Source organism: Chiroxiphia lanceolata, chromosome 24 (genome assembly GCF_009829145.1).
Source record: "Chiroxiphia lanceolata isolate bChiLan1 chromosome 24, bChiLan1.pri, whole genome shotgun sequence".
NCBI lineage: Eukaryota > Metazoa > Chordata > Aves > Passeriformes > Pipridae > Chiroxiphia > Chiroxiphia lanceolata.
In genome coordinates, this window is record NC_045660.1 from 4,217,185 (window position 1) to 4,243,378 (window position 26,194).

Sequence of the window (26,194 nt, forward strand, 5' to 3'; positions counted from 1 at the left end):
TCCACACGAGTCAAGATCCACCCTGCATCCCTCCACAAACCATTTCAGCAGCTTGTTTTTTAGCTCTAAGAAGTCAGATTCTGGATCAGAAACTGGATTTTCGTCCAGCACTAAATGTTTTTCGCCTGCATTTTTAAATGCCTAAATAATAGAAATGACAGTTCCCCACTTTTGGATAGCAAAGGCCTGAGGGACCTGCAGGATATGGATCTCTGCAAGGTATTTAAGCTGCAATATTGGTGTTCCCAAGGGAAAAGTTGGAGAGACTGAAAAAAAATTTCCTGTATTTACATCTGATTTCAACCAAGAATCTACATTGCCTCGGTTTCTGGCTTCTGGATATGGAAAATAAGGCAAAGCTTTCTTGCTTCCCTGTCTTTGAATCTCCATAAAATATCCCATGGAATGCTTACATATTGATCATGCTTTTATTACCACACAAATCCATGTATTTCTGAGCTGAATGGGAGATGAATCTCCCATTCCTTCACATAACAGAAAAGGCTGTGAAATAACATTCAGATGCCTGCTTAAGGAAAAATGGAATTTTTTTTTTCCCCCAGCCTGCCGGGCTGTGGAATTTGCTCTCCGAGCAGGGCCGGGCTCATCCAGGTACCCTGGGCCCTCTCGTGGCTGTTGGGGAGAGGACACGAAGGAATTTTTCCTTTCTGCGAGTTCTCACTTGCAGAAAACTCCAGCACTTTTCTCATCGGGTCCTCCGGATCTGAAATACTTTAACCTCAGACTGCTCTGAACCACAACATTTAGTTTCAGATCCAAATTTACTTGCAATTTGGGGGGTATTTGAATTTTTTTTTTCCCCCCAAGCTAATCACCAGTGAGAGACCACTTCTAGTATTTTTTTTTTTTTTTCCATTAAAACAGTTCAACATTTTAAAAGTTAAGCCTCTAAAAGCAGATGAAGCACAAATCTTCCCGTGATAAAAATTGCTGGTAATTATTCTACGTGGCAGTTCATTCAGAGAGAGGTCAAAAAAAAAACAACCCAGCCCAAGCCTAATTAAGAAAAAGAAATTACAGATAAGCAGATGGCTCTAAGTGACAATACACCCGAAGAGGTTACAAAAAAAATCATCGTGAAACCAAATTGTTTAGTCAAGGTTAATGAAAGTTGGGATATAGTGGCAAACACACGAGGAAAGAGAGCAGATTAAGTGAGCACTTACAGAGATAAAGGTTGTAAAACGCTGCTTATTTCAATCTTGCAACAATCCCTTGGGTTTAGCACCGTCTTAAATTGGCTTTGAAATGCTTGTCAGGTGTTTTGCATCAGGAATGTTTCAATCAGACTCGGAATGGAACGGATAAGAAAATCCACCTGAAGCTGCCACTCGGTTTATGATCAGGGAACTGTGCTACAGCTGGGTTTGGAAAGAGGGAATTGTTAAGCTTTGGGGTAGAACAAGAAAACACTGCTTTTCCCTGCAAAAAAAAAGTCCTTCTGGAGCATCTCCACTTTCCCTCACTGTCACTATTATTTTATTACAGTCAAACCATTATTGTTCACACCAGCTACACTTTGATGGGAAATTTAATGTTAATTATGCAAGACATATAAAGGTTTTTCATTGCAAGCAGTAAACCCCAGTATTTTCTGAACCTGACAACGTGGGCTAGAACAGCATAATCACCACTCAGCTTGTAGGTAAATGAGCCACTTACATCTGAACTTGATTAAAATGGATTTCTCCTGCCTCTTCTCCTTTACTGGGAATGCTTCAGTCACATGGATGGGTGTTATTTTAGTGATTCACTGAAGATATTGCTGCATCTCAGATTTCATTGTTGTAATTTATGGTGTATTAGCTTGCTGAGGGTTTATTTCTGACCTTGACTTCCAAATTACAAGAAAAAGAAGCGTCCAGTAGGAAAGGAACACATCCCCACTGCCCCCCCAACTGCTGGGGGAGTGTTGAATAACCACTGAGCTTATGTCTAAAACTTGTAAGCTTTAAAAAAAAAAAACACCAAAACCTAAAACTCCAGCAATTTACTGCTGCAGGTGATCAGTTTGCTGCAGTACAGTGGTGCACAAACCTGCTTGGGCGAGTTCAAGTGCAGATTTTGGGTTAAGTTCTCTTTGTGCTCTCAGATATTAATCTTGGGAATGGTTTTATTCTCAATACCAGGCACTACTGGAAAAGGGTTAAACTGTTTAATAGGGCATTTTCTGTCAAATGTGTATTTCCAGCTATTGGGAAGAGACAGATTTTGATTTTGAAGTGCAAAAAAAAAAACCAACAAAAAAACCAAAAAAACCCCATCTGTCACATACAAATGTCATCAATAATAACGTATTTGGAGCAGGCAGCTCCTGGACACGGGAATGGCAGGATCAGGAAATGCCAAAAGGCACATTTTTCTTGGCCTAAGAAACTGCCTTGGAGCCAGTTCCTGCAGTGTGTAATTCCAGAGCGTGGGGGTAAGGAACAACTTCCAAATCTGATTGAACAGTGTGGAAAGAAAAAGCAGAAACAAACCGCAAGTTTGTTGTGCTGGAGCACTTCAGAGGGAACTTGGAGGAGGTGGGAGTTCCCTGCCCTCCTGCTCTGAAGGTGGGATCTCCAGCTCCACTTGCAGAGGACATTCCAGTCCAAGCAGGGATTTTTTTTTCCTTTCTGGAGGTTATTTGCTGAAGGCAGACTGAGTTCAATCCATGCTTTTAAGCCTTCCCTTCCCCACCACCATGAAACAGGCTCAGGAAGAGGAGCCAGTTCATCTTGGCACAGTTATAGAAGGAATTCTATGAGTAAAGGAGCTTTTTTGTAAAATATTAAAATTACACACTGCTTTCCACTCTACTTAGACCTTTCAGTGAGGATAAACCCAGAGGTACCCAAAGCCATCCCACACAAGTCCTGCCCTTCCGTTCCCTTTGCTTCCCAGACTTATGCTGGCGGGAAAAACTTCTGGATACTTTGGTTTTATTTTGGCAGATCTCTCCAGAGTATTAATTCCTCAGTTAACACCTCAAAACTGACTGTAAAAAACAATTGAAAAAACCCCCAAAATGTGCTGGGTGACCCTTCTCCCCAGTTATGTGCTTAAATTCCCCACACATTCATCCTGCAACTACAATTCATGATGAGTCATTAAGATATTTTCCATTTCAGGCATTTCAATATTTAAACACTCAGGGGGTTGGCTGGTATAGGATTTGATGCTTGAATTATCTCCTTCCCCATTGTCCTCAGAGCAGACTGGTGCCTGCAAATCCTCTCACCTTTCCTGGAGGAATGTTTCCATTGGAGGGTCCTGGGGGTTACAAGGGGATCTGTTCAAATTGTAAACTCATCCATATAATGGATTTTTGACTGGGAAATGGTCTCTGTGTGTCACAATAATAAAATTATTAATAAAGTGTCCTCAGGGGACTGGGAGGTTCAGGCAGGGCCTGTAGCAGGATCAGGGGATGGTTGAGGTCGGAATTTCTTGGTACCTGAAAAGTTTTACCTGGAGGTTTAATGCAGCCTGAAAACACCCATGTCAGGAGCCAAAGCAAAGAGGGAAAACCCAGCTCATCCACCCCAAAATCAGATTCCCAATAAAACATTTTACACCAGGAGCTGTGACACTGAAAACAAGGGAGTAGTTATTTTCTCTTTTTATCTCGGCAAGGACAATGCTTAAACCTCTAAACTGTCCATCCTGGCCTTGCTTTTGCAGGAAGAATGGCTGGAAAGAAAAAGGCTAAAGCTTACAGACTTCTGCAATCCTCAAGAAATTCAAATTTACCTGTTTCTCCTCTTTTTTTAGAGCCCACGGACAGGGGAACTTGCTAAGTTTATACATGAACACAGAAGACATCTGTTCTTCCTTCTGTTTTCCTGAAGCTCTGTTGCAGAAGAGACTTACCTGGAATAACAGGGTGCCCTTTAAACAAAACCTGTTCTTTACACTTCCTAAATCAGGTCAGTTAAAAAGGCAAAAAAAATAAAAATAAAAATAATAATTATCTCTTTTTATCTGCAAGAAAATGTTTATTCTTTGTAAACCCCACAGAAAAAAAAGAATGCAGCCAAGACCAAGTATTGAACGAAAACTGTGCCCAAGTGGGCAGCAAAATGGGGGAACCTCAACACAAAAAGTCAGTGACAATATTTCATGTTTTGCACAAAGATGGAAAACCTATGACATTTCTGAGTAACACTTTCATGGTGACAATTACACAAGATGATTCAAAAATGCAAATGACAGCAACATGCACACCTGGCTAAAGCTAGAAATTGTATCCCAAAGGAATTATCTGTGATTAAAAGGATGTAGCTTTAATACTTCTATTGACTTGCTTGTCCTACTTCTTTTTTTTGTTTGTTTTCCCCCACGAGGCAACATGCCAATTAACACCATAATTTAAAAAAAAATAAAATTAAAATCTTTTCTTCTCAGAAGAACTTTGTCCTTCCAGAGTCCACCGCATGTTTGCAAAATCCTAATGTTGGGTTTGTTTTTTTTCTGCTGGTCTCCCCACACAATTTGGGTTCCCCACCCCTCCAATCCCCCACCCCACCCTCCAAAGCTCTGAAACACTTCAGAAGTTGCCAGTGCAAACACTTTCTATCAACGTATAATATACATTTTTTTTTTAACTTAAACCTTTGTGCAATTTATGAGTTTCCTTCAAAACTCACTAGGAAAAAAAAAAACAAACAAAACAAACAAAAAACCCAAAACAACAACTCCTTGGCACGACAGCTGAAAAACATTCAGCTCCTTTTAAACTGTCAAACACAAGGTGATATAAAGTGTAAATCACAGTGGAATAAAATAAAAAAAAAAAACCAGAACTGCAGGTTTTATTAGCCAGCTTTACAGTCTCTTGTATACAGTACATTGCACAGCTCCACCTTCACGTTAATTCTGGATTAATATTGTGCCTTCCACGATGCAGAATAATCAAGGCAAGTTACAGAACACTGCTGAGTTTATATCAAAATAAACAGAAGATGTAACCTTGGTTTATAATGAACATCCAAATTACCATGTACAATTTGCAGTAGACTCTGTAATGAGCTTGATATATAAGATAGATGACAGTGAAGGGGGAAAAAATAGTTTAAACTATCAAGTTTCCTCTTGAAATGTCTTTTCCCAAGGCACTGTGAACAAGACTGTTAGCAATTCTCAATGACTAAAAACACCAATGGGAATATAAATATTTCACACAACAACCACCGTCACATCATCATCTATTCTCTTACTCTTCCCCTTAAACAACGCCCCTGAAATTTGTTTGGTCCTTTGAGGGGGGTAAAATCAAATTATCTTCTGCAACATCACGTATTTGCATTTAATACATCTATAAATCAAAGCTTTGTTGGATTGTTTAACCCTTTCACTGTAAAAACTAAAGATTTTTTTTTTCCCTCACTATTTCTGAACGAATCTGCAAATTTGTTTTTGATTATTAAACAAAAAAAAAAAAAAAAAAAAAAGAAGAAAGGGTTCAAAATCAAGCAAAGCCCTGTATTTTTTTCAAGAGGAAACCATGCAAGAGTACATAAAAAGGCAAAATTGGCTACTTGAAAACCAAGAATTGTTTTTAATGCATTGGCCAAGGAAAATAAATTGCAAAGTTCTGTGAGGTTTTCTAAAAATTTACAAGAAAAACTGATGGGCAGTTCTAGTCAATCCAGATGTTCTTTTATCCTGTTTTAAATGACAACAAATACAGTCTCACACAATACAATTTCATCTTGACTGCAAGAGACACTCCTGTGTGATGCCTTCAGCATGACAAAAAAAATTACTGGGCAAAAAAGAAAAATTGGCATTCATTTCTTCAAGGGCTGATAAACAGAGGCATTGGGGTCGAGTCCAGAAGGGCTGGTCTCCACAAATTTGGAAGAGTAATGTGGGGAAACAGGACTCAGAGTGCTGGTGGCTGCAGTGTATGTTATGCTGGGCATTACTGCCATAACTTCTGCAATCTTCTGTTTTAGGTCCTTGATTTCCTGATCTTTTTGAATGATTTGCCCTGAAAACAGCAAATAACATCACTTAGAACCGGCGGCGTTTTTCACCCCCCACACACACCCACCCCAAAAGTGTTCAGTGGTTGAGCTGGTGAAGTTCTTTATCATGGCATCAAAGTACAACCTGTGTAACTCCTGGTTGTGCTGAGGAGCTGTGTTTAATTATCCCTAATTACCCCACGACATAACTAAACACAGCTCTTCCATTATAATCTCGTTTGGATTCACAGCTGCACCGTATCCAAAGATTATTTCTATGCCTCAACAATTTTCTGCACTCTTCCATTCACATTTTTCCAAAATCCTCACAAAAGCACAAGTATTGGCTTATTGAATGTGTTATTTATTTTCGAAACTGCCCAATTCCCATCATTTTTCTAACCCCCCTGTTGTGCACGCTCACAACACCACTGCAGCAATTTATGAAACCAGGGAAAGAATAACAGCACTGAAATGAAACAAAACAATTTCTCACTCTAATCAAATTTTCCTGCAGTCAAACAAAACTTCTACAGGGAAATTAAACGGGTGTTAAATCAAAAGGTTATTTAATTTTGCTCCAAGGTTTGCCCAGCTGTACCAAGGCCGGGCTGGGCAGGGTTTTATGCTGGTTTCCTGCTCCCCCTGGTGGCATCACCACGTTTAAAACAGGTTATTCTCCCCTCCAATTTAGGTTTTATGTACTTCACGAGTCATAAAATATTATTATTAGGATTCAAAGACAACAACTTAATAGATGGCAACTATTATTTTAGCTCTTAAAAGAGAGAGCTTCTTCTAGCTCTTTAAGAGACCTCCAGCTTTAGCTAATGGTTTATAAAAATGTAGAAAACAATCATAAATTAACTCAGAACACCCATCTTGATGTTTGTTGTCAGTTTGATAGCTGGGGGGAAGGAGGTCAGGTGGCTTAGGCTCAACCCCCACAAAGCTGTGGAAGCTGAAGTGCTCAGTGGGGGCCACATCCCACCCACCCCGAAACACTGCCATGATTTTTCTCTGCCCTCGTGTTGGATTTAACCCTCCATCGTTACCTTGGGCAATCTCAAGCTGCCTTTTTGCATCTCCTAATGCAGAGAACAGATCCAGCTTGATCCTGGTCTCTGCACTCAGGCTGTTCTCTAAGTGCTGTGTTTTATCCTGCATGGCTGAAAGTGCTGACATTAACACCTCCGTATCCTTCTCGTTTTCCTTGTACTTCCTCAGCTCCTGCAGGAATAATCAGGACAAATGTTATCCCTCGCTCCCTTTACACATGAGATAGGCTGAGAAGCCTTCTGCCTTCCCCACAGTGGGCCTGGTATTAACAGTGTAAAATTAAAATGCTGGTTAATTAAGGACACTGTAATATTACCTCCAGTAATTACACGTGGCCATCAAACAAGTGATTAAAGCCATAATGAACGAGGCATAATTACAGTGCAGTGAGCACCAGTTACTCTGCTCCTCAGCCCTCCATCAGTCACAGGAAGACCCTCCACCCAAAACCCAAAAAAAACCACTTCCAAGTGCCAGCTGAGCCTGCCACACAGCCCTCTCAGCCAAGGGATGTGGGATGTGGAAACGCTTCCCACAAGCAAACTGGCTGGAATCACAGACTCAAAAAGGCTGGAAAAGACATTTAATAACATCCAGCCCAATTCACCACCACGTTCACCATGTCCCCAAGTGCCACATCCACGTGGGTTCTGAACACTTCCAGGGATGCTGACTCTACTATACACAGAAATGTTCTATACTTTTAAATGAGGAAACAAGAATACAAAGGGGAAAATATTACTGCCTGCAACAAAAGGCTTCTCTAACAGTTTGAGGGTGCTAATAAGATTTAAAAGCTTAATTATAGCTGGTTTTAATTGTTTGAAAGCCATGCTCGTCCTCTCCACGGATGAACCACCCTTGTTTTCAAGGGTTTGGTAAACACAGGAACAACAAGGCTGCATATGTTGTTTGGAAACAAGTTCACAATAACACCAGGTGGATTTTGAAGAGACATTAAAAATACATATTCATGCAAATTGGCAGTTGACAGTCCGAGGACATCTTTAGGAACAGACATTTGAAAGGAATAAGGTCAACTCCAACTCACACATTTGAGCTCTTACACTCTTAACATGCCAGACACTGTCTCTGCTACACGTCTGCCACCAAGTATTTTCAATATTGAAGCATTTCCCCCCCACCAAAAAAAAGCCTGGCCAGTGTTCAGATTGAGTAAGCAGCCTTTGTGAATTATATAATGACGTATAAATAAAATGGTGAATTATATAAATCACGTGAATTAAACAGATTTGTATAAATAAATTTGTGAATATATAATGACAGTGAGCTCCTTGCATCAGGTAAAAAAATGTTGTTGAGGGGATCATATCCTCAGTCTACAAACCAGTGGGTTTGGGGAGGAAAATTGTAATTTAACCAACTGAATGGGGTGGAGCTGAGACAATTAACCTTCCTCATCCCCACTGTCTGATAAACCCTGGTGCAAGACATGCCAGACAAACATCTGAACAGCACAGTTACTGAAGGTGGTGATTGCCACTTATGTAGATCCTTGGATTTTGGAGGGCTGAAAGCTCTCCTTGTGATGCTGATCTAAGCCCCTGGCGCTTTGTCATTACCTGAACTTTCATTTCTAGCTCTCGTATCTGATCTTCTTTCAGCTTTATGTCAATTGTTAACTTCTTGCACTCTGTCTCCAGCTCCCGGATACGATTCCGTAGAGTTTCAGTGCACTCTCCCCTGCAGAAAAACACATGAAAAGAGGGGAAGATGAAATAAGAATAAGGCTGTCATTCCCCAGCTGTTTATACCATGAAAATTAATGTAAAACTTGAAGGACAAAAAGAGGAAGCTGACTTTCTCCTTTGCAGCAAAATGGTTTCCCCTCATGGCAGCAATGGGGAGAGTTACACACCAAGTATCAGGAAATTTAGGATATTTATGAAATATGGAGAACAGAAAAGCAGAAATAATTCTTTTTAGACATTTGGAGCACTGCAGATTAAAGTCATCCCCACTTGTGCTGTGCTCCCATCCCTGCAGCTGTGTGACTACTGAAAATCCCAGTGCTAAGCACTGGCAGCCACTGGCCAGAGCAGGAACATTCCACAACGTGGGACCTAAACTTGGTATTTTGGCCAATGCCACTGCACAAATCCCTGATTCACAGTCCCCCCGTGGAAGGAGATGTTCCTTTTTCCCAAGCAGACTGACCCAAGCAGGTACAACATCTCTGCCAGCACAGTCAAGGTACAGCAGATAATTCAGAGCATTGTGTTCTAAATATGCTCTTCAGAGCTTTTTCACCCGTGTAATTCACATTACATGGGCAAATGTAATATATGTAGGCACCGAGGCTCAGAGATTTCCCAGTCCTCCCTCTGCCTTAACACAAATAAAGCCTTTTTAAAGCCTTTTTTTTTTTTCAAGAAAAGAATCAAATAAACTACTCCTTCATGTACACAGGAGTGAAAAAGGCCTCCCCAAAGCACAAAGCACCTCGTGGCAGCAGCAAAGGCCACAGCTCGTGCAGCAGTTGCTTCTTCCAACTTCTTCCTTTTCTTCTCTTCCATTAATTGCTTTTCTACAAAGGTTCGTGCCTCCTGCTCTGCCTTTAGTTTCTTCTCCAACTGGCTGATCATTTGTTTGTCTTTTTGTTTCATTTGTACAGCGTTGTGCAATCTGGAAGGGAACAGCGAGGGGGTTCAACGGGGGATTTTATTTACTACAAATGAATTGGTCCCAAACGAGTCTTGGGGGATTTGCAGGCAAGATTTGCCTCCAATTTGGCAAATAATAATAACAATAACAGCTAAATAGTAATTAAATATAAACATTAAGCACACGAATATAAATATTGAATATACAAATATAAATATTGACAATATAGGATAATTATACATTCTATTATATAAACATATAGAATATGTACTTGTTAATGTAAATATTAAATATAAATAATATAAACAATGATAATTGCCAAATAATTAAATATAAACTTTAAACAGATAAATAGAATTATTTAAATATTTAATGAATATATGATGAGTGTACAATATCTAATATATAAATAGATGTAATGATGATATAAATATTAAATATGCATATAATAATTTATATAAATTACTGTAGTCTATTAAATTATATATAAATATAATAAATTATATAAATTACGGTATTCTATTAAATGATATACAAATATAATAAATTATATAAATTACTGTATTCTATTAAATTATATACAAATATAATAAATTATATAAATTACTATATTCTATTAAATTATATAAATTACTATATTCTATTAAATTATATAAATTACTATATTCTATTAAATTATATACAAATATAATAAATTATATAAATTACTATATTCTATTAAATTATATAAATTACTATATTCTGATTGTTAATATTAATAACATTAGCATTTATTTTATCAACATTTAATACATATTTATTAAAATATTTACTGATGTTTAATTAATATTTATGTTTAATATTTATAAGTTTTGTTTATTTTACTAACATTTATAAATATTTCTTTCTAAATATTTTATTTCTAAATTTTATTTATTTTCTTAACATTTATAAATATTTCTTTCTAAATATTTTATTTCTAAATTTTATTTATTTTCTTAAAATTCATAAATATTTCTTTCTAAATATTTTATTTCTAAATTTTATTCATTTTATCAACATTTATAAATACTTCTTTCTACTCACAGTGGTTATGAGGATAATAACGATGATGATAATAATAAGTATAACGAGTATTATAATTTCTTCCCCTTTTTCAGGCCTCGGTCACTATTCTTGTTGCTGTTATTATTATTATTATTATTATTATTATTATTACTGTAATTAATTATTTCTCTTCTCCCAGCCCCCCCCGGTCCCCCCCCAGCCGTGGCCCACGTACTTGTTCTGCAGCAGCTCGTTTTCCTGCCGGAGCTGCCCCATTTCCGAGCGGATCCCCCGCTCTGTGTTGCTCAGGGAACTGATCTGACTGCGCAGCTCCTGCTCCACCTGCCTGCTGGCCTGCAGGTCAGCCTTTAGCTTCTTAATGTCTTGTTCCAACCTGAGAAAGAAAGAAAGAAAGAAAGGCAGGGTTTTTAAAAAAAAAAAAGACAATTCCGACTTTAGTCCCGCTCGCCCGAAGGTTGGGGCGCGTTACGTAAAAACTTCACACCATCTGCCAGCCCCCCCCCTCCCCAAACCTCCAGACTTCAAACAATCAGCTCTCAGAAATGATGTGCATCCTTGCTATAAAATCACATTTTACATAACTGCACATATATTTAGCTCCATGTATACACACACCTCATAACCTCCCACAGCAATCCGGTTTCCTCCGGGCACTGCGAAGCTGTAAAACAAATCCTATGGAATTATATTTTCTCTTAGGCCTGAGAGGATCTAAGAGAATTTGTCCACTTATGGACAAATTTTACTTTTCTCCACAAATTCTGAGTTTCATTTGTTAGCTAGAGCTGAGCTCTGGGCCATACTGCTGAATTCTCACCTAAACATGTTGGTATTTTCTGGTAGCACATGATGTGAATGTTGAATAATGAGAACGTGGTAAGTCATCCACAGTTCAGGAGTCAGTAAATTTAGTTTTAATTGCTCCTGAACAGAGACCATCTGCCATCCACTTGAATTGTAGCTTTAGAAAGTTCTTGAAGATTCATGTAATCTTATTAATTAAAGTATTTCCAACAAAAACTGGTTTAAATAAAACACACGATTCAGAACAGAGGCACTCAGCTCACTTTAATTTCCTCCCACACTTTCAAAATAAGGTTATTGATTTTTAGAATAAAAACACATCACAGGTGACTAATCAACCTTTTTTTAAACTGTGTTATGTACTTATTTAAAGCAAATACACCTCAGCCATTCTCACATAACCCTCATTTGCTCCGTCAGTTATTGATTTGAAAGTTTTTAAATGTTCATAAAGAAGACAGAGATGGTTTTATTTCCTAGGACTCCACAGAATTAGTGGCAGTTGAACATTAACACTTGAGGAGAATGTTCACAAAAGCCAAAAAGAACTGGCCTTATTGACACTCAGCAGTACAGATAAATGGTTGTAGCTTTTTGCCTTCCTCATGAAACACTTCTGGGCTTCACTGCAGGAAAATCTCAGCCTGAAAGGCTACTGAGAGATGGAACAGCACGAGGCACGAGAACATCCTGTGCCAGTGAATCAAGAGGTTAAGTGTGGAATCATCAAAGTTATGGAAATTCATAAAAGTATGTCTGTAATAGGCTAAAACTGCACCAAAGAGGTAAATTAACAGCAAGGAACAGCCTGTAAAGGAGCGTGGCTGGGCTATAACACACTCGGATAACTCAAATGCTCAGATCCCACTTGCTGCACTGAGCTGGCTTTTTAGTTAGACTTGAACTGCCCTCCTGGTAAGAGCAACTCCTTTTAGTGTAGTACAAACCACGGTCAAATGTACCCTTAAAAAGAAAAAAAAAAAAAATCAACTTATACTTGCAGGCAAATAGTAATACACAGCAAACACACATTTCAAATGCGAGTCCAAAAATAATTTCAACACCTCGTACTGTGTTGTTGAAAGAAAAGAATTTGCAAACCCAACCAAATATTCCTTCAGCCACACAACCCAAAAATGGAACCCCACCTGCAGATGCTGTAGGTGTTATTAGGTGTGTGTTGTCACCCTGTTCAGGGTGTGAGACTGGACAGTGGTTGGGCAAAGCTATGAGAGTTCATCTTCCAGGAAGCAGTAACTCAGTGTTTTAGAAAGAGCAAACTTTTTAATTAAAGAGAGTAGTAATTAGAGAGGATGTAAGAACCACTCACAGACTGTTGTGTGCCAACAGCTGATTGGTTTTAATACAGGTTTTCACAAATAGGTGAAAAAAATGGTTGGTAGGACAATGCAAAGGAAAGGACATAAATCCCACTTTACACTGACAAGTACCTGTACATAATTTCAATATACATGTCTACAATAAAGTGATAACTGAAAATAAGACAGCTGTAAACAGCCTTCTCCCTATGGCTCAGACTATGTCAAACTCGCTCAAATAAGATATACCAGGATTTATTTTGGGTATTTAGTATTCCAGGAAAAGAAGCCCTGATCAGATAAAGCCTGAATAAATCAGAGGTGCTGGCACAGGACAAGCTGAACTTGTATTTTTGGCAACAGAGTATTGACATTAGTTCAAGTTTCTGAAGCCATCTGGTTGGTGGCATTCCTGCACCTGAGTGCTCATGGGGCTGCTCCAGACTGTGCTGGAAGAAACCTGCAGGATCCATGGAGCACATTCAAGTGTGAGCACACAGGATGCCAACTTTCCAAACCGGGGGGAAACGGATGAGGCCACAAAGCCACAGCTTTCCTTCTCACTCAGCACAGGCAGCAGTGGCCAAGCAGAGCTGTGGATGTTAAATTTGTGAGGCTCAGGCTCGGGGAGGGGCTGCACATTCAGGAGACATCACTCAAAAGGGGCAGAAGAGAATTAATTAATACAGAGAAAACGAATCTTTTTCAAGTCAATGCCAGACAAACCCACTGAAAATTGATCTATCGATAGCCTTGCTTAGAAGGAAGCTTTAAAGAAAGATTTTAGCAGGTTTTAATTACTTCTTTTCATTATGCTGTAGGTTTTGCTACAGCTTTAAATACCAGAGCAGACGTTTTCTGCAAATTATAGAGCAAATGAATGCTCCTCACTACCTAAAATGAGTGAGGAAGATAATAATCCATCATAATGCAGGGACCAAATGTTTCCTACATGGTTTCTCTCCCAGCCCTGCCACAATTAGGTAGAGATACAACTTCATTAAAAAAGACATGAATTTAGTTTCCCCTCAAAACCACATGGACTACTTTCATTGTCTATCAGGCCACCCACCATTAGGAGGGGCCATTTCTCATACTAGGACATTAAAAACACTCTTTCTAAAATAAAAGCACAGTGCCATAAAAGAAAGTTTCACTGCTGCCAGCACAGACCAGTGCATGGAGTTTTCTCTCCTCCCCTCTGGAATAGTCTGTACTGCTGCTACAATGATAAATGACCCCATAAACCAGCATTTTTCGAATTGCTGTTATTCTTACTATGATTTCATTTTCTGCTTAAGCCTCTTATTTCCAGGCTTATTGGGAAAAGTTATTTACAAAGGAGGGGGGAGTAAAGAAAACCTGAGTTCTAGAAGATGCTTCTCTCTATTGCTGCACACATTACAAGTCATTCTGACACAGAGCTGTTTTTAAAATGAGGGTTTGGTTGCAAATTATGATGTTGTGCTGTTTATACAACCAAGGTCCATTCTTTCAGTTTGTCATTACTCTAAATGCAGATTTATCCATTTTCTTCTCTCAGCACTACCTCATACCATTCCTAATCTCACTGATGAAGAGAATTAATCAGGAATCACCTCAGGGACTGAGTATTTTTCCAAATGCTTCAGGGAAGATTGATGGATCAACTTAAAGACAACTCAATTCAGCTTAATGCTCCTAAGTATTGATGTCTGGAGAATAACACCCCCCTGTTGCTCAGTTTACTCATCCAGTTAACTCCATCCCACAATCACCTGGCGATGGTACAGGAATTAAACACGATTCATATCAAAATCAAAATTTTAAAAGACTCAGAAGGCACTGGGATGCTTTTCCAAAGCCCCATTTTTCCCTTTGCTCTGTTCTGGCACAAGCATCCCCTGCAGTGAACCTGCTCCTTTGAAGTGGCCAGTGTGATCCTGCAGCACTGAGCCTCTGCTGTAACCAACACGCTGGTACTTGCAGCTCCTCAGAGCATTTTTCATTACCAAGAAAGACAGTAATCCACAGAGAGAAAGCCAAGATACTTATTTTTCTCCTGCACAGCATTGATCTAAGCAGCTGGCATTTCAAAAGGTTATTCTGCCTCGGAACAGTCCAAGCAACTGTGTTGACAGCGGCTTTGAAAATGGTCTGGAAGAAGGATTGTCTCCCAGATTTCTAATTTACATCCTCAGTTCTTTTCCTTTTCTATTCTGCACTTGCCTTCACCCCCACCCTCTTGCAGGAAACCCTGACCATCATCCCACTGCAGCTGACAGCAGGAAGCCTTCTGGTACATTAATGCCATTTCAGGCAGGGGGGGATGAGGAAGAAGCAGCATCACGCCTTGGCCACCAACAATGCCATGAAAATGCACAAAAATTACCATCAAATGGCCATACATTTACATTAAAACCTTCAAAGTCTGTCTCTGCAGGTAAGAAAAAATTTTAGGAAAGCAAAATAAGATGTGGCAGACCAGCTCTTGCTTCAAAAATACCTTTCTTGGTCCAACTGCCAGAAGATGTCATTGTTATCTCTGAGAATAATTAGTACATAAGACAGCTTGTTTCATCACCTCATGTGCCAAAGGCAAGACCTCTGTGGATACAGACACTTCTGCCAAGCTGCACTGCCAGGTTTTTGTGTGTTTTTTTCAGGGTGTAAAAAGGCAGAGGCAGGTCATGATTATTGCTGTGTAATAAGCAACACATAAAAATATAAACTCTGCAGCAATTACAGCTCGGGCTTGTTCCATACACTGAGCCCCTCAACCATGAACAAAACCTGTTTCACCTCAGAAATTACAGTGAAATGGTAAAAAAAGTGAACTTGTTCTGTACCTGCTGACAAACAACAGTAATGCAAAGGGACACCAAGTTTATCCATGCACTGGAGAGCAAATGGATCCCTCCATTGGCCCAATTACCAGAGAGCTGGGAAACAAGCAGCTCAGATCACAGAGATTCAATTATTAAGTGCCTGACAAACAAACAGCAGATTTCAGCATCCCTCAGAAGGAGATATTCATTTCAGCTGTAGGAACAGCAAAACCCCTGAGATTACTGCCAAGGCTGATCAGCAGGGACAGAGCCTCTTGAATCCCTATCAAAATGACAGTAACACAACATAATATTCACTGAAATACCCTCTCCAGAAAACAAAACACTCAGGCACCAACCATCTACCAGACAGAACAAAAATAAAAACTCAGCTTCAAGTAAGGGTAATATTGTATATATAAATATATATAAAACTTAATTAGCAGCACCCTTTCATATATAAATGTTACATCAAGTATTTAAAAGTTAACAACCCTGCAAGACTCTTGTTCTCAGTAGTCCCATTTTTTACTGTCTGCAGCCCTGTTATTCCCAACTGCCCAGCAGCCATAAGGCATATTTTACATTTAATACTGGTTAGTCAGCTCAGGGAAATCATTTGTGAACACAAAAGGAAAGCAGCTTGGTTTTGACATCCTGCTGCGAGTCTGCTGGACATGAGGTTATAAAAAGCATCTTTATTTGGAAGCTGAGCAGATCTGATCTGAAAGTCGGACACAAATGCAGGACTTCACTCAGCCCTTTTCAGGGTACAGAACTGATGCAGCCTAAAAGTTTAATAACAGGAATGAGTAATACTACTGGAAGTGGAAAAGATGATGAACAAATGCCTCACACTCCAGGGACAGGATAATTGACAGGGTTAAAAGAAAAACAACCATGAATTTTTAAATTTAAGTGCATTCCATCCCATCCAATTTGCCAGTTAAGTTTATAGTTCCACTGGTGTAGGAGCTATGTGCTCAATCTGAACAGAAACAAGATTTCACGAATGCTTTCAGTCATCCTTGTTTGTAACAAACTGGGAGCACAGGATGTTGGTGTTCCCAGAGCTCCTGGCTTGCCTGCTCAGGGAAATCAGGGTACAGTAAACAGGGACACGAATTTGTAGCACAACAGCCACATCACACCCACACATCCCATAAAAACACTTGACAAACAAAAGACTGAAGTTGTTTAATTCACTTTCAGGGTAAGGCTAAGCTGTACAAAGGCAATTGTGTGCTCTGTCCTTATCCAGTGAGTTACAGGAGCTGGAATTCTCTCTAAGGACACCACCTAGTTCATTGTATACTCACTTCTGCATTAGAAAACCCACTCTGGACAATTAGTGACCACCTGGTCTAAGCTCTCGTTGGAGCATATAAAGATTTCAATGTGTAATTTAAATTTTAAACATACAAGTTTTACATCTCCTTGCTTGTCACAGCTACATGGGACAAAATTCTTAGTCTGGCAGGTCATTCTGTAAAGCCCTTCCCTTCTCTCTTCTCAAGGCTTAGGAATGATATTTTGAGCTGCAGCAAACCTGTTCTCTTCTTCAGCTGGGCAAACAAGCCATATAAAGAGTACTGAGATGCCCAGCTGAAAAATGGGAACACACAAACCCAGCAGTCCTGGACATGGGTATTATTTAGGTGCAGCTTTGCTGAAGGCAGAGCCATCTGCATCCCACTAATCTTGGCTGAATTTGATTCACAGATTAGCTGGTTTCTTATTTCCTGCATACAAGCTTCTCTATAGACATCAGGTATCAATTAGTCTGGATGTTTAATTGGTACTGATATGTCAATCAGTGGCAGTGGGATTATCAAAGGAGAATATTTTCACTGAAGTGATTGTATTCCCATAGCACAAATCCTCAGGGACAGATCAGAGACAAAAGTCCAATTATCAAAAGGTACCTGCAGGGAAAACAAACCTGGATCTGCCAATTAGGTTGGGCACCAAGGATTTGTTGGCCAAAGAGTGTTTGAAAGGAATAAGAGAGGCATAAGCCAGGTGGAAAATGGTGGCAAAGTGCATAATTGTGCAACAGTTTTGCTCCAGACATCTCTCCATCCCATTGTGAACTGTCACACCCCACCTCTTTCTTACCAGTGCTGTTCTGGTAACATATGACAACACCATATGTCTCAGGATATATGCTGCAAATACTGAGCTGCACCTCATAAATTCATCTTTTCTTTCAACTTCAGAGGAGCAGATGTAAAGATGTGACTTTTCCCATGTTTACAGTTTACAAGGCAGCTAAATTAAATCCCTGTGACCCGTTCCTAAAGCAACAAGGCAGCAAGAGCCTGAACTCAGCACCATAAGGAGTTACCCCGTGACTGATTCTTTGCCTCTCTACTTGTGAACTGAAGATTAAAACAATTTCAGGGGAAAAACAAAACAAAAAACTAAGACAAAACACCTGCTCAGGCACCATCAAACCCCAGTGAATTCTCCAGAGAGTTAAAGGTCACTACATGGAAGAATTGTTAAGAACAGATGATTTTCCACATTTCTCTCACGTCAACAAATCAGAGCTATTTCTTGTGCCCCACAACACCCCTGTGAGGTAGGTGAGCATCCTGTTCTGAGGGAGAAAGGAAGCAGTTTGCTCAAGGCTGCACATCAAACAAAAAATCAGGAGCAGAACCCAAAAGGCCCAAAAGCTTCCAGAGATCTTAATCCATCACTGAACAATTCTGTTTTGGGAGATCCTAAATTACATTTTTCTAAGGCAAAAAAAAACCACCCAAAATTTAAAAATCTGATGTACTGAAACGCAGGGAGGATAAAACAGGCATCACACAATGCTCAGATATCACACTTACCTTACCAGTGCATCTGGTTTGCTTAGCTGGTTATTAGGAATACAATTTTCCATTAAGTCCTTATGTGTGCTCGGGCTCTTGCTGGCACATTTCTGTTTTTTCTCATTTTTAGTGGATGAGGAGGGGATGCTCCCATTAGTTGCACTGTGACTGCGAGGTGAGGAGTTCACAACTCCACTGACATTTTTGTAATTTTTGGACGAGGCAGTGCATGAGTCCTCTTTTAAGAGGTTTTCTGTACTTCCTACAAGATCGTTATTTAATCTTTTACTATTGATATGGTTTTCCATATATTCAATTTCTTGTATTTTAGAGTCTACAGGTTGCAAAATATTGTTATTTATTCCAAGGTTGTGTTTCTTCGCATCCTTGTCCTTTTCTTTCCCTTTTTCTCTATATTCTAGCTCTGGCAACGTTGCAGATATTTTTTTATTGGCTGGAATGCCTCCATTGTGCTGCAGAAGTATTGAGGAATCCATATCGGATAATCCTTTGGCTGCTGCAACACCAAAGTGAGAAAAACCATACTTAGTTCATTAAATCAATCAATACTTGTGACACAGAAAGAAAAATCATTATGTACATGTCAATCACGCCTGCAGAAAACAATAATTACTGGGGACTATCTAGGAAAGAAAATCTGAAGTCACATGGTATTTTAAGACTTTTTTTTTCTTCGTTACAGGCAGGAAACAGTAACCAAGGGATTTAATAATAAATACTAGTGCTTCATAGAACACTGCCTGACCAGATTAATGCAGTTGCTAGTAAAGAACTAAGCAGAGGGGACATAATTGACTTCTCCTGTCATATTAACCACAGCCAAAGTTATTGTATTTTTGGCTCTAGGTTCATTGCACTTGCAGCAAAACAACACGGGCTGAAGCAGCTCTTCCTCGGCACGTTTGGTGTTTGTCTTTTCTTTAAAGAGCAGAAAATAGAAAACACATTAAGTAAGAAGTGTAACTTGCCTTCCTCTGCCTCCCTCTCTTGCCTTTGCAGCATCTGCTGCTCTGGGGGCAGTGCTTGCTGCAGGAGCTGCATGTAGAACTCGTTCTCCTTCTGCACCTCTTTCTGTTTTCTTAAACGCATTTTGTAGCTGACGTAACTTTTAAAGCCAAAGCCCAAAGTCACAACAGGGTAGCCAATACTAAAAAAAAAAAATCAAACCAATTATTACTCAAACTGTTAACCACAGTAGCAAATTAATAAGTGATGTAGATACATCTGGATTACAACTTTTCACAGACAATGATACGTAAAATGGTTTCTGAGGTACTACAATAAAGCTGCAGTTCAAAAATGTAGGCAGCTCTTTATCAAGATAAAATGACAGTTCATTACAGACAGCAATTAACTGTAGCATAGATTAAAGGATTACAAAAATGCAATTGCACCAGGCATAGCAAGGACAGCTCTTAGACCAGCACCAGACTAGAATTACACATCTTTTAAGGAAATAACAGCAAATACAGCAGAGGATCCCAGGTTTTGTTCCTAAAGGGCTGTGTAATGTGCAAGACATTAAACTGGGAGATACTTTAACAACATTCATCCAGAACAGGGAAAGGAAAACTCATCCTTAGCCCCATCCTTTCACACACAGAAGGTAAGAGCAGATCCCTTCACCACCACTCTTTGAAGCTGAGACAAAACAACGTTCTCCAAAACACCTCCTCTGCAAGAGGCCCTGTGACTCTTTCTGAGAAACAGGAGCTGCAGAAGCTGCTGGAACACAGAGCTTTGGGGCTACAACACTCCTGGGGGGACCAAGGCTGTGACCAGCCACCCCTGGCACAGTTAAAGGGGACCACGGAGGCAAAGCCTCAGTGGCAAAAACATCTTCTGTGGGCAAGAAACGGTCTTTGGAGATTCCTCATTTAGGAGACTGACCTTGAAGCTGAAGGCAAAAATCATTTAATCCCTAAACTTAGTTCTTCCACTTCTCTCACTGACAGGTAAGAGATGAAGAATTTCACTTCCAGCCAGGCCTGGCTGTTCCGTTTGTTGATGGGAACGACAGAACTTTGGAATCGTATTTTTGCATATCAGCTTCATCACAGAGAATTTAAGTGTTCTTATTAGCTTGTGACAACTGCACCAACACAGAATGCTAACAAATCATGCCCTGTATCTATTAACAGAGGTGCTCCATCAAGGAGCAAACATAAATCAATAAAAATAAATACACGTCTGACAAGAGTTTTACCAAAGCACAGTCGTGTTTTAAACACTGAAGGTGTCCTAAATCACAGGAAAACTCAGATACACATGGCTATTAACCAGATGACTATTAACCATTAAAACCTTCTCAGTCACAGCCCTGTGCAAATTGTATTTCTAAGTGAGCTGCCAGAATCATTTGCATCTGCATCTGACATTATCTCTGCCAATGCCTCTTTTGTAATGCCCTGTAAAACCAGCTGTGGCTGCAGCTCCCAAACTCTGATGACAAGCTCAAATGTTTGCATCCAATTCAGCAGCAGAAAGACCTTCCTTCACAGCTCCTAAAGTGCTTTTGTAACCTATTACAGAATGCAATTGGTGTTTAGGGATCTGTTGCACAATGTAGACAATATAAATTAAAATGACAGATGTCTGATTTATGGGAAGAGAGTCACAGGGAACTGGACCAAAGGATTCCAGGAAAAACAGGAGACATTTTAAATGCAGATCAGTGCATACTACACCAAAAACTGTGGAATAAAAGTGCATTTCTTCCACAGATGGATACTCTGCAGTTAAGGCTTTGTCCTGAAATCACTCTTCTCACCTTCAAAGAAGAGTTGTAATAAATTGTGTTTGGGTTTTTTTCTGTTTTATTTTCTGTCATGATTTTCAGCATGAAGCTTATTCACACCTTCTGCTGCATTATTAAATCAGACACTCACGAGAAACCTTTCTCAGGGAAAAAGAAGAGTGCTTTGTCACAGAGAAAGAAGATTTCCATAACAATTTCATAAATTATCAGGGAAACCTATTTCTTTTGTAACTTTTAGCATCATGCATTCACTATGTGAACACAGACTTTGTAAGGTGATGGCAAGAATTTTCAAGAAATGCTTGGAATACCCATGCTACAAATTCCCTACAGCTCACAAACACTGAATGCTCAGAAGGGTTACCCTGGGTCCACATTTACCTACATTTCTCATGGAATATTTAATGACAGCCAAACCCTGAACCAAAATAAAAAGCCCTGATGATTAATTTTCCCTGGTGAAATAAAGGTTAATAAGAAAAGGAGAAAAAAAGACCCACTTACCAGTGTGCTGCAAATGGACGACAAAGGTCTACGTGGAAATTTTTTAAATCTTTAAATCTAATGGCTGCTTCAATATAAACAAAAAGTATCCACAGTGATACTGTTGGCAAGCACACCCCCCTCTCTATGGAGAGAAAAAAAAACACGAGAGAGAAACACTTTAGTAACATATTATAATCAGCAAATATTTTTAAAGTTGTTTTTGAAACGTTCCAAAAGTCAAGGGAAATTTTCAGCCAGATATAGAGGGAACTTTAAGAGGTTTTCCCTTCAGAATAAAGTATCTAGGCCATCTCTATTTCACACCAATGTAAACTTTTCACTCCTTATCTTGCTTTATTACTTTTATAAGGCCTCAGTGAAAAATAACAGATGCACAGCTAATGAAATAGGTTGGCACAAGGAACACAAGTGGAAGAAACTGCACAAGATGAGGTAATGGTACAGCTCATGATCTTTGAGTCAGAAGTGGGGAGCTTGGACTACTTTCTCACTCCAAGTTGGGTATATCTGAGTAGCAGCAGTGAGCAAATCAGCTGAGAAAACAGTGAGTAAGCCCAGCACTGGTTACTCCATATACAGTCATGCTGAGAACACTCTGCAACCCAAAACTCTCTGTCAGGGAACACTTGGGACACTGGAGTCACTTATCCCTCCAGCACTAGTGGGGAGGATGTAAAGAGGAGTCAAGCAAAACTGAGCTCTTAAAGCTCTTGGCCAGTGGAAAATGCCACTGGGGCTGCAGATTTCCACAAATCAACACCAGTTATGAGCTTCACAAAAATAAGCACACAATGGTTTGGGTTGGAAGTTAAAGATCACCCAGTTCCACTCCCTGCCATGGGCAGGGACACCTTCCACCAGCCCAGGTTGCTCCAAGCCCCGTCCAACCTGGCCTTGGACACTTCCAGGGATGGGGCAGCCACAGCTTCTCTGGGCAACCTGTGCCAGGGCCTCCCCACCCTCCCAGGGAAGGATTCCTTCCCAATATTGTCACTACAGGCTCTTGTAAATAAACCAAGTTCTTGATCACGTTATGACATCAACATACTGTGTGTTGGTTTGCAAACAGGTCTCAAATTTGAAACTGAAATAGCATTAATCTGAGGCCCTGAAATCCTCAGAAATGAAAAAAACCTGTGGGACAAATTGTCAGCTTAAAGGGACTCAACGTGTCAGCAACGTGCACCCAGAATCATGGAATGGTTTGGGTTGGAAGGGACCTTAAAGATTCCACCTAAAAAAGATCATAACCTAGAAAGAGCAAGTTCCCATCAACTTAAACGAGCATTTAAAAAGAATAATTCCTAACAGTGCCATGAATTAACATATTAAACAATCTCAATAGATATAGTTAAATCTGGCCCATCAGGTTTTTCCCTTTAGGGTTTCTAATCATCAACCCTGAACAACTTCAGATAAGGCTTTAACACGTTAATACAATTCTAAAAATAACTCCAGATTCTCCACGTATTTGAAATTGGGCAACAACTGGTTCACAGTACCTTCCATTAGCTCCCACACTGCCATTATTAGAAATGACTAAGTTGTCAGAAAGCTGACTGAGAAATGATCCACACTACCCTGCAAACTCCTGGGATCTCATGGCAAGTTTAACAGGAAACACTACAAAAGCCCAGATCCCAAGAATTTGGGTGGTGAAAAGCTACCTCTAAAAAAACAAATTTAAAAAAAAAAAATAAATCAAGTTTTATTCCTAAACTTTTTTTATTTAGGGCAAGATATACACGTAGTCCATACAACAGTGCTCTTGCAAACTAAACCATCCAAACCCAAGGATTTATTAAAACAAACCCAAAAAACTAAGGAAAAAAAAGGGCAGCAGAGGGGGAGAAGAATTCTCCATATCTGTCTCAAACTGTCAAGGCAGGCACTGGTATTACCAGCCTTTTTCTCAGAGACTAAATCCAGCTGACACAAAGATTTGGCTAATAAAAATTTAAACTATGACCACTAAAACAACTAATATTTTAATAATAATAACTAAATAGCACACTAATTGACTAGTAGTGAGAACATAACACTGTGCTCTGTATTTATTTTATTGCTGCAGGAGAATTTTGAAGTCAGGAAAGTATTTAACTGCTCTGGAATTCCTGTTTATACCCCTTCAGTTACTGATTATTTAAAATGCACCCAGATGTGCATCAAGTGCAAAGCAAAAAGAACACTTTTAACAACAACAAAACTGCATTAAAACAAATGTGGTAATAAAATGCACATTACTAAAAGCTGTGAGATGCCTTTGAATCAGGAAGTTGTAAATAAAGAACAGTGACCTACCTGTGTGCCAGACATACTGTACCCAAACATAGGTGCTGGCAGCAAAAAACAGCCACTGGATTGGTATGAAGAGCAGACAGATTATATTTGATGTGAATGCTACACAAACGAAAAATACTGAGAAGGCCTAAAAGAAAGGAGGGGTGGGGGAAAGAAGAGTGGTTTGGTTTATTCCAGGAAAAATAACCAGTTTGTTGACAGTGATTGATACATATTTCAACATAGAAACACTGGTGCTGCTTATAATCAAGGAAAAAAACGGAGCAGTTTGGCCAAGGAAAGTAGAAATTTGAGCAATTGAGAGAGAATAGGTACAAATTAAGAGAGAACAGGTACAAATTTGTGCCCATCCACTCTTCCAACAAGCCTCCAAACAGTTAAATTTATCCCTTCTTATCTTGTTTGAACACTTTAATTCACACTGTTGATCTATAGTAGAATCACAGGTATATTCTCCTTCCAGAAAAGAAACCACCCACCCAACCCACTATCAGGGCCATTTACTCTCTGAAAAAGCAGTAAATATCTAAACTGGCAAGTTTCTGTTTTATTTTAAAGAAAACCCTGCTATCTAGGGTTATATATGTATGTGGTTTTATATATATATATATAGATAGATATATATATAGGGGTTTAGAGAGAGAGAGAGGGCTATATTTTTTATGTCTATGTATGTGTATATATATACATATATATACATATATATATATATATAGGGTTATAGATGTATATATCTCACTAATTCAAACCCAACTTAGGAATTAAAACTATATTTTTCTATGGTGAAAATTTGATATATATTTCACTTTGCACTTGCCACAGATCAAATATGCAGTCAGAGAGAAGAGACCTGCACCCAGACACTTGAAAATCTTGTGAAGTGGATCATCAGTGCCATTAAGCCACTTGTGTAAGAAGGAATATTCCCTGAAACCCTGGAGATTTCCCTTCAAAGGGACTTTGTGTCATACTCACCAAACCCTGGTATCTGAAGGAATCGTAAACACTCCTGATGAAGAGCCAGAATGGCCACAGATACTCAAATCTGAACTCCAGGACAAAATCTGCCAACAGCACAAGTGCCCACACCACCAGGAACTTCAGGTACAGGAAAGTACTGGGGGGAAAAAAGGAAAAGGTAATTTCAGGTCAGTATTTCCAATAGCAAAACTTACTTTCATTTTTAAAATTTTTTTTAATTACATGTTCTTCAGGAATAAAAACTTATTATAAAAGAGGGGAAATTTCATCCAAACTGATTTTATAAAATAAGTGGGTTTATTATGACGTTAAAATCAGGCCTGGTCTAATGAAGTTGAATATTTAACTGCATTTCTTCTTCAAGGAACAAATAAACAGAAGGCTCACTGCTCTTACAAGACAACCAGCAACAATCTCCCTTTAGCTTTCCAGAGCATTTTCACAAAGTGAAGCCTTGCCAACAGGTGTGGGATCAGCTGAAATGTTTCCCTTCTTGCACTTGGGAGCTCAGAAATTTCTGTGTTCCCTCTCCTCACCAGACTGTAGATGTTCACTCCTTTTCCACATTTAACACCAATAAATTGAGATATATTTTAAGCCTGTAACTACAGCCATTAGGAAGCCTGTTTTGATACTGAGTTGTCAGTGTTATGTTTGAAAACATCTGTATCAATGTCACTGGATCCATTAAAAAACAAATAACAAAAGAAAAACTGAGAGACTTGAGACCAGACAGTCTAACTTCTATTTTTTAAAATTATTTCAAAGCCACATTCCCATATTCTTAGTCCTGCATTTTGAACCATTGATGGCTACAGAGCTCAAAAATATTCTGAGCTCATACCCAACTAACACTCCAGGGATCAGCCCAATCCATTCTCCTAAAAAAGAAGCAGCAAAAACCCCTTTTCCCCCAAAACCCAGAGATCCAGCATGTCACTCCAGCTGCCCTGCACTCTACTGGGTTGTAACAGAAATGGGGGCTTAAAAATATATTTTTGTTTTGCAGTTTTTCCTTTCAGTAACTTCTTCTGCCAACAAAACCAGCAGAACTTTGCCCTGGAATGTTCACTGATAAGCTGCCAAGGGTTTGCACTCACAGTGCCAGGTAGGGTCAAGTTTCTGCACTGTTCATGGACACAGGGCTTTTTAAGGAAGTTGTTCA

At 39.3% G+C, this 26,194-nt stretch overlaps 1 protein-coding gene across 1 annotated transcript in view; it reads right to left on the reverse strand.

Moving 5' to 3' along the window:
* Positions 1 to 3,980: 3,980 nt before the first annotated feature.
* Positions 3,981 to 26,194, reverse strand: part of MACO1 (macoilin 1) — a 30,082-nt gene continuing 7,868 nt past the window's right edge. The window contains exons 2-11 of the mRNA XM_032710072.1: positions 25,024 to 25,165; positions 24,049 to 24,175; positions 21,745 to 21,868; positions 19,451 to 19,629; positions 18,480 to 18,978; positions 10,921 to 11,079; positions 9,498 to 9,680; positions 8,618 to 8,738; positions 7,031 to 7,205; positions 3,981 to 5,998 (exon numbers count right to left, since the gene is read on the reverse strand). Of these exons, the coding sequence (XP_032565963.1) occupies positions 5,796 to 5,998; positions 7,031 to 7,205; positions 8,618 to 8,738; positions 9,498 to 9,680; positions 10,921 to 11,079; positions 18,480 to 18,978; positions 19,451 to 19,629; positions 21,745 to 21,868; positions 24,049 to 24,175; positions 25,024 to 25,165 (1,912 nt within the window). The 3' untranslated portion in view covers positions 3,981 to 5,795. The remainder of the gene's footprint in view (positions 5,999 to 7,030; positions 7,206 to 8,617; positions 8,739 to 9,497; positions 9,681 to 10,920; positions 11,080 to 18,479; positions 18,979 to 19,450; positions 19,630 to 21,744; positions 21,869 to 24,048; positions 24,176 to 25,023; positions 25,166 to 26,194) is intronic.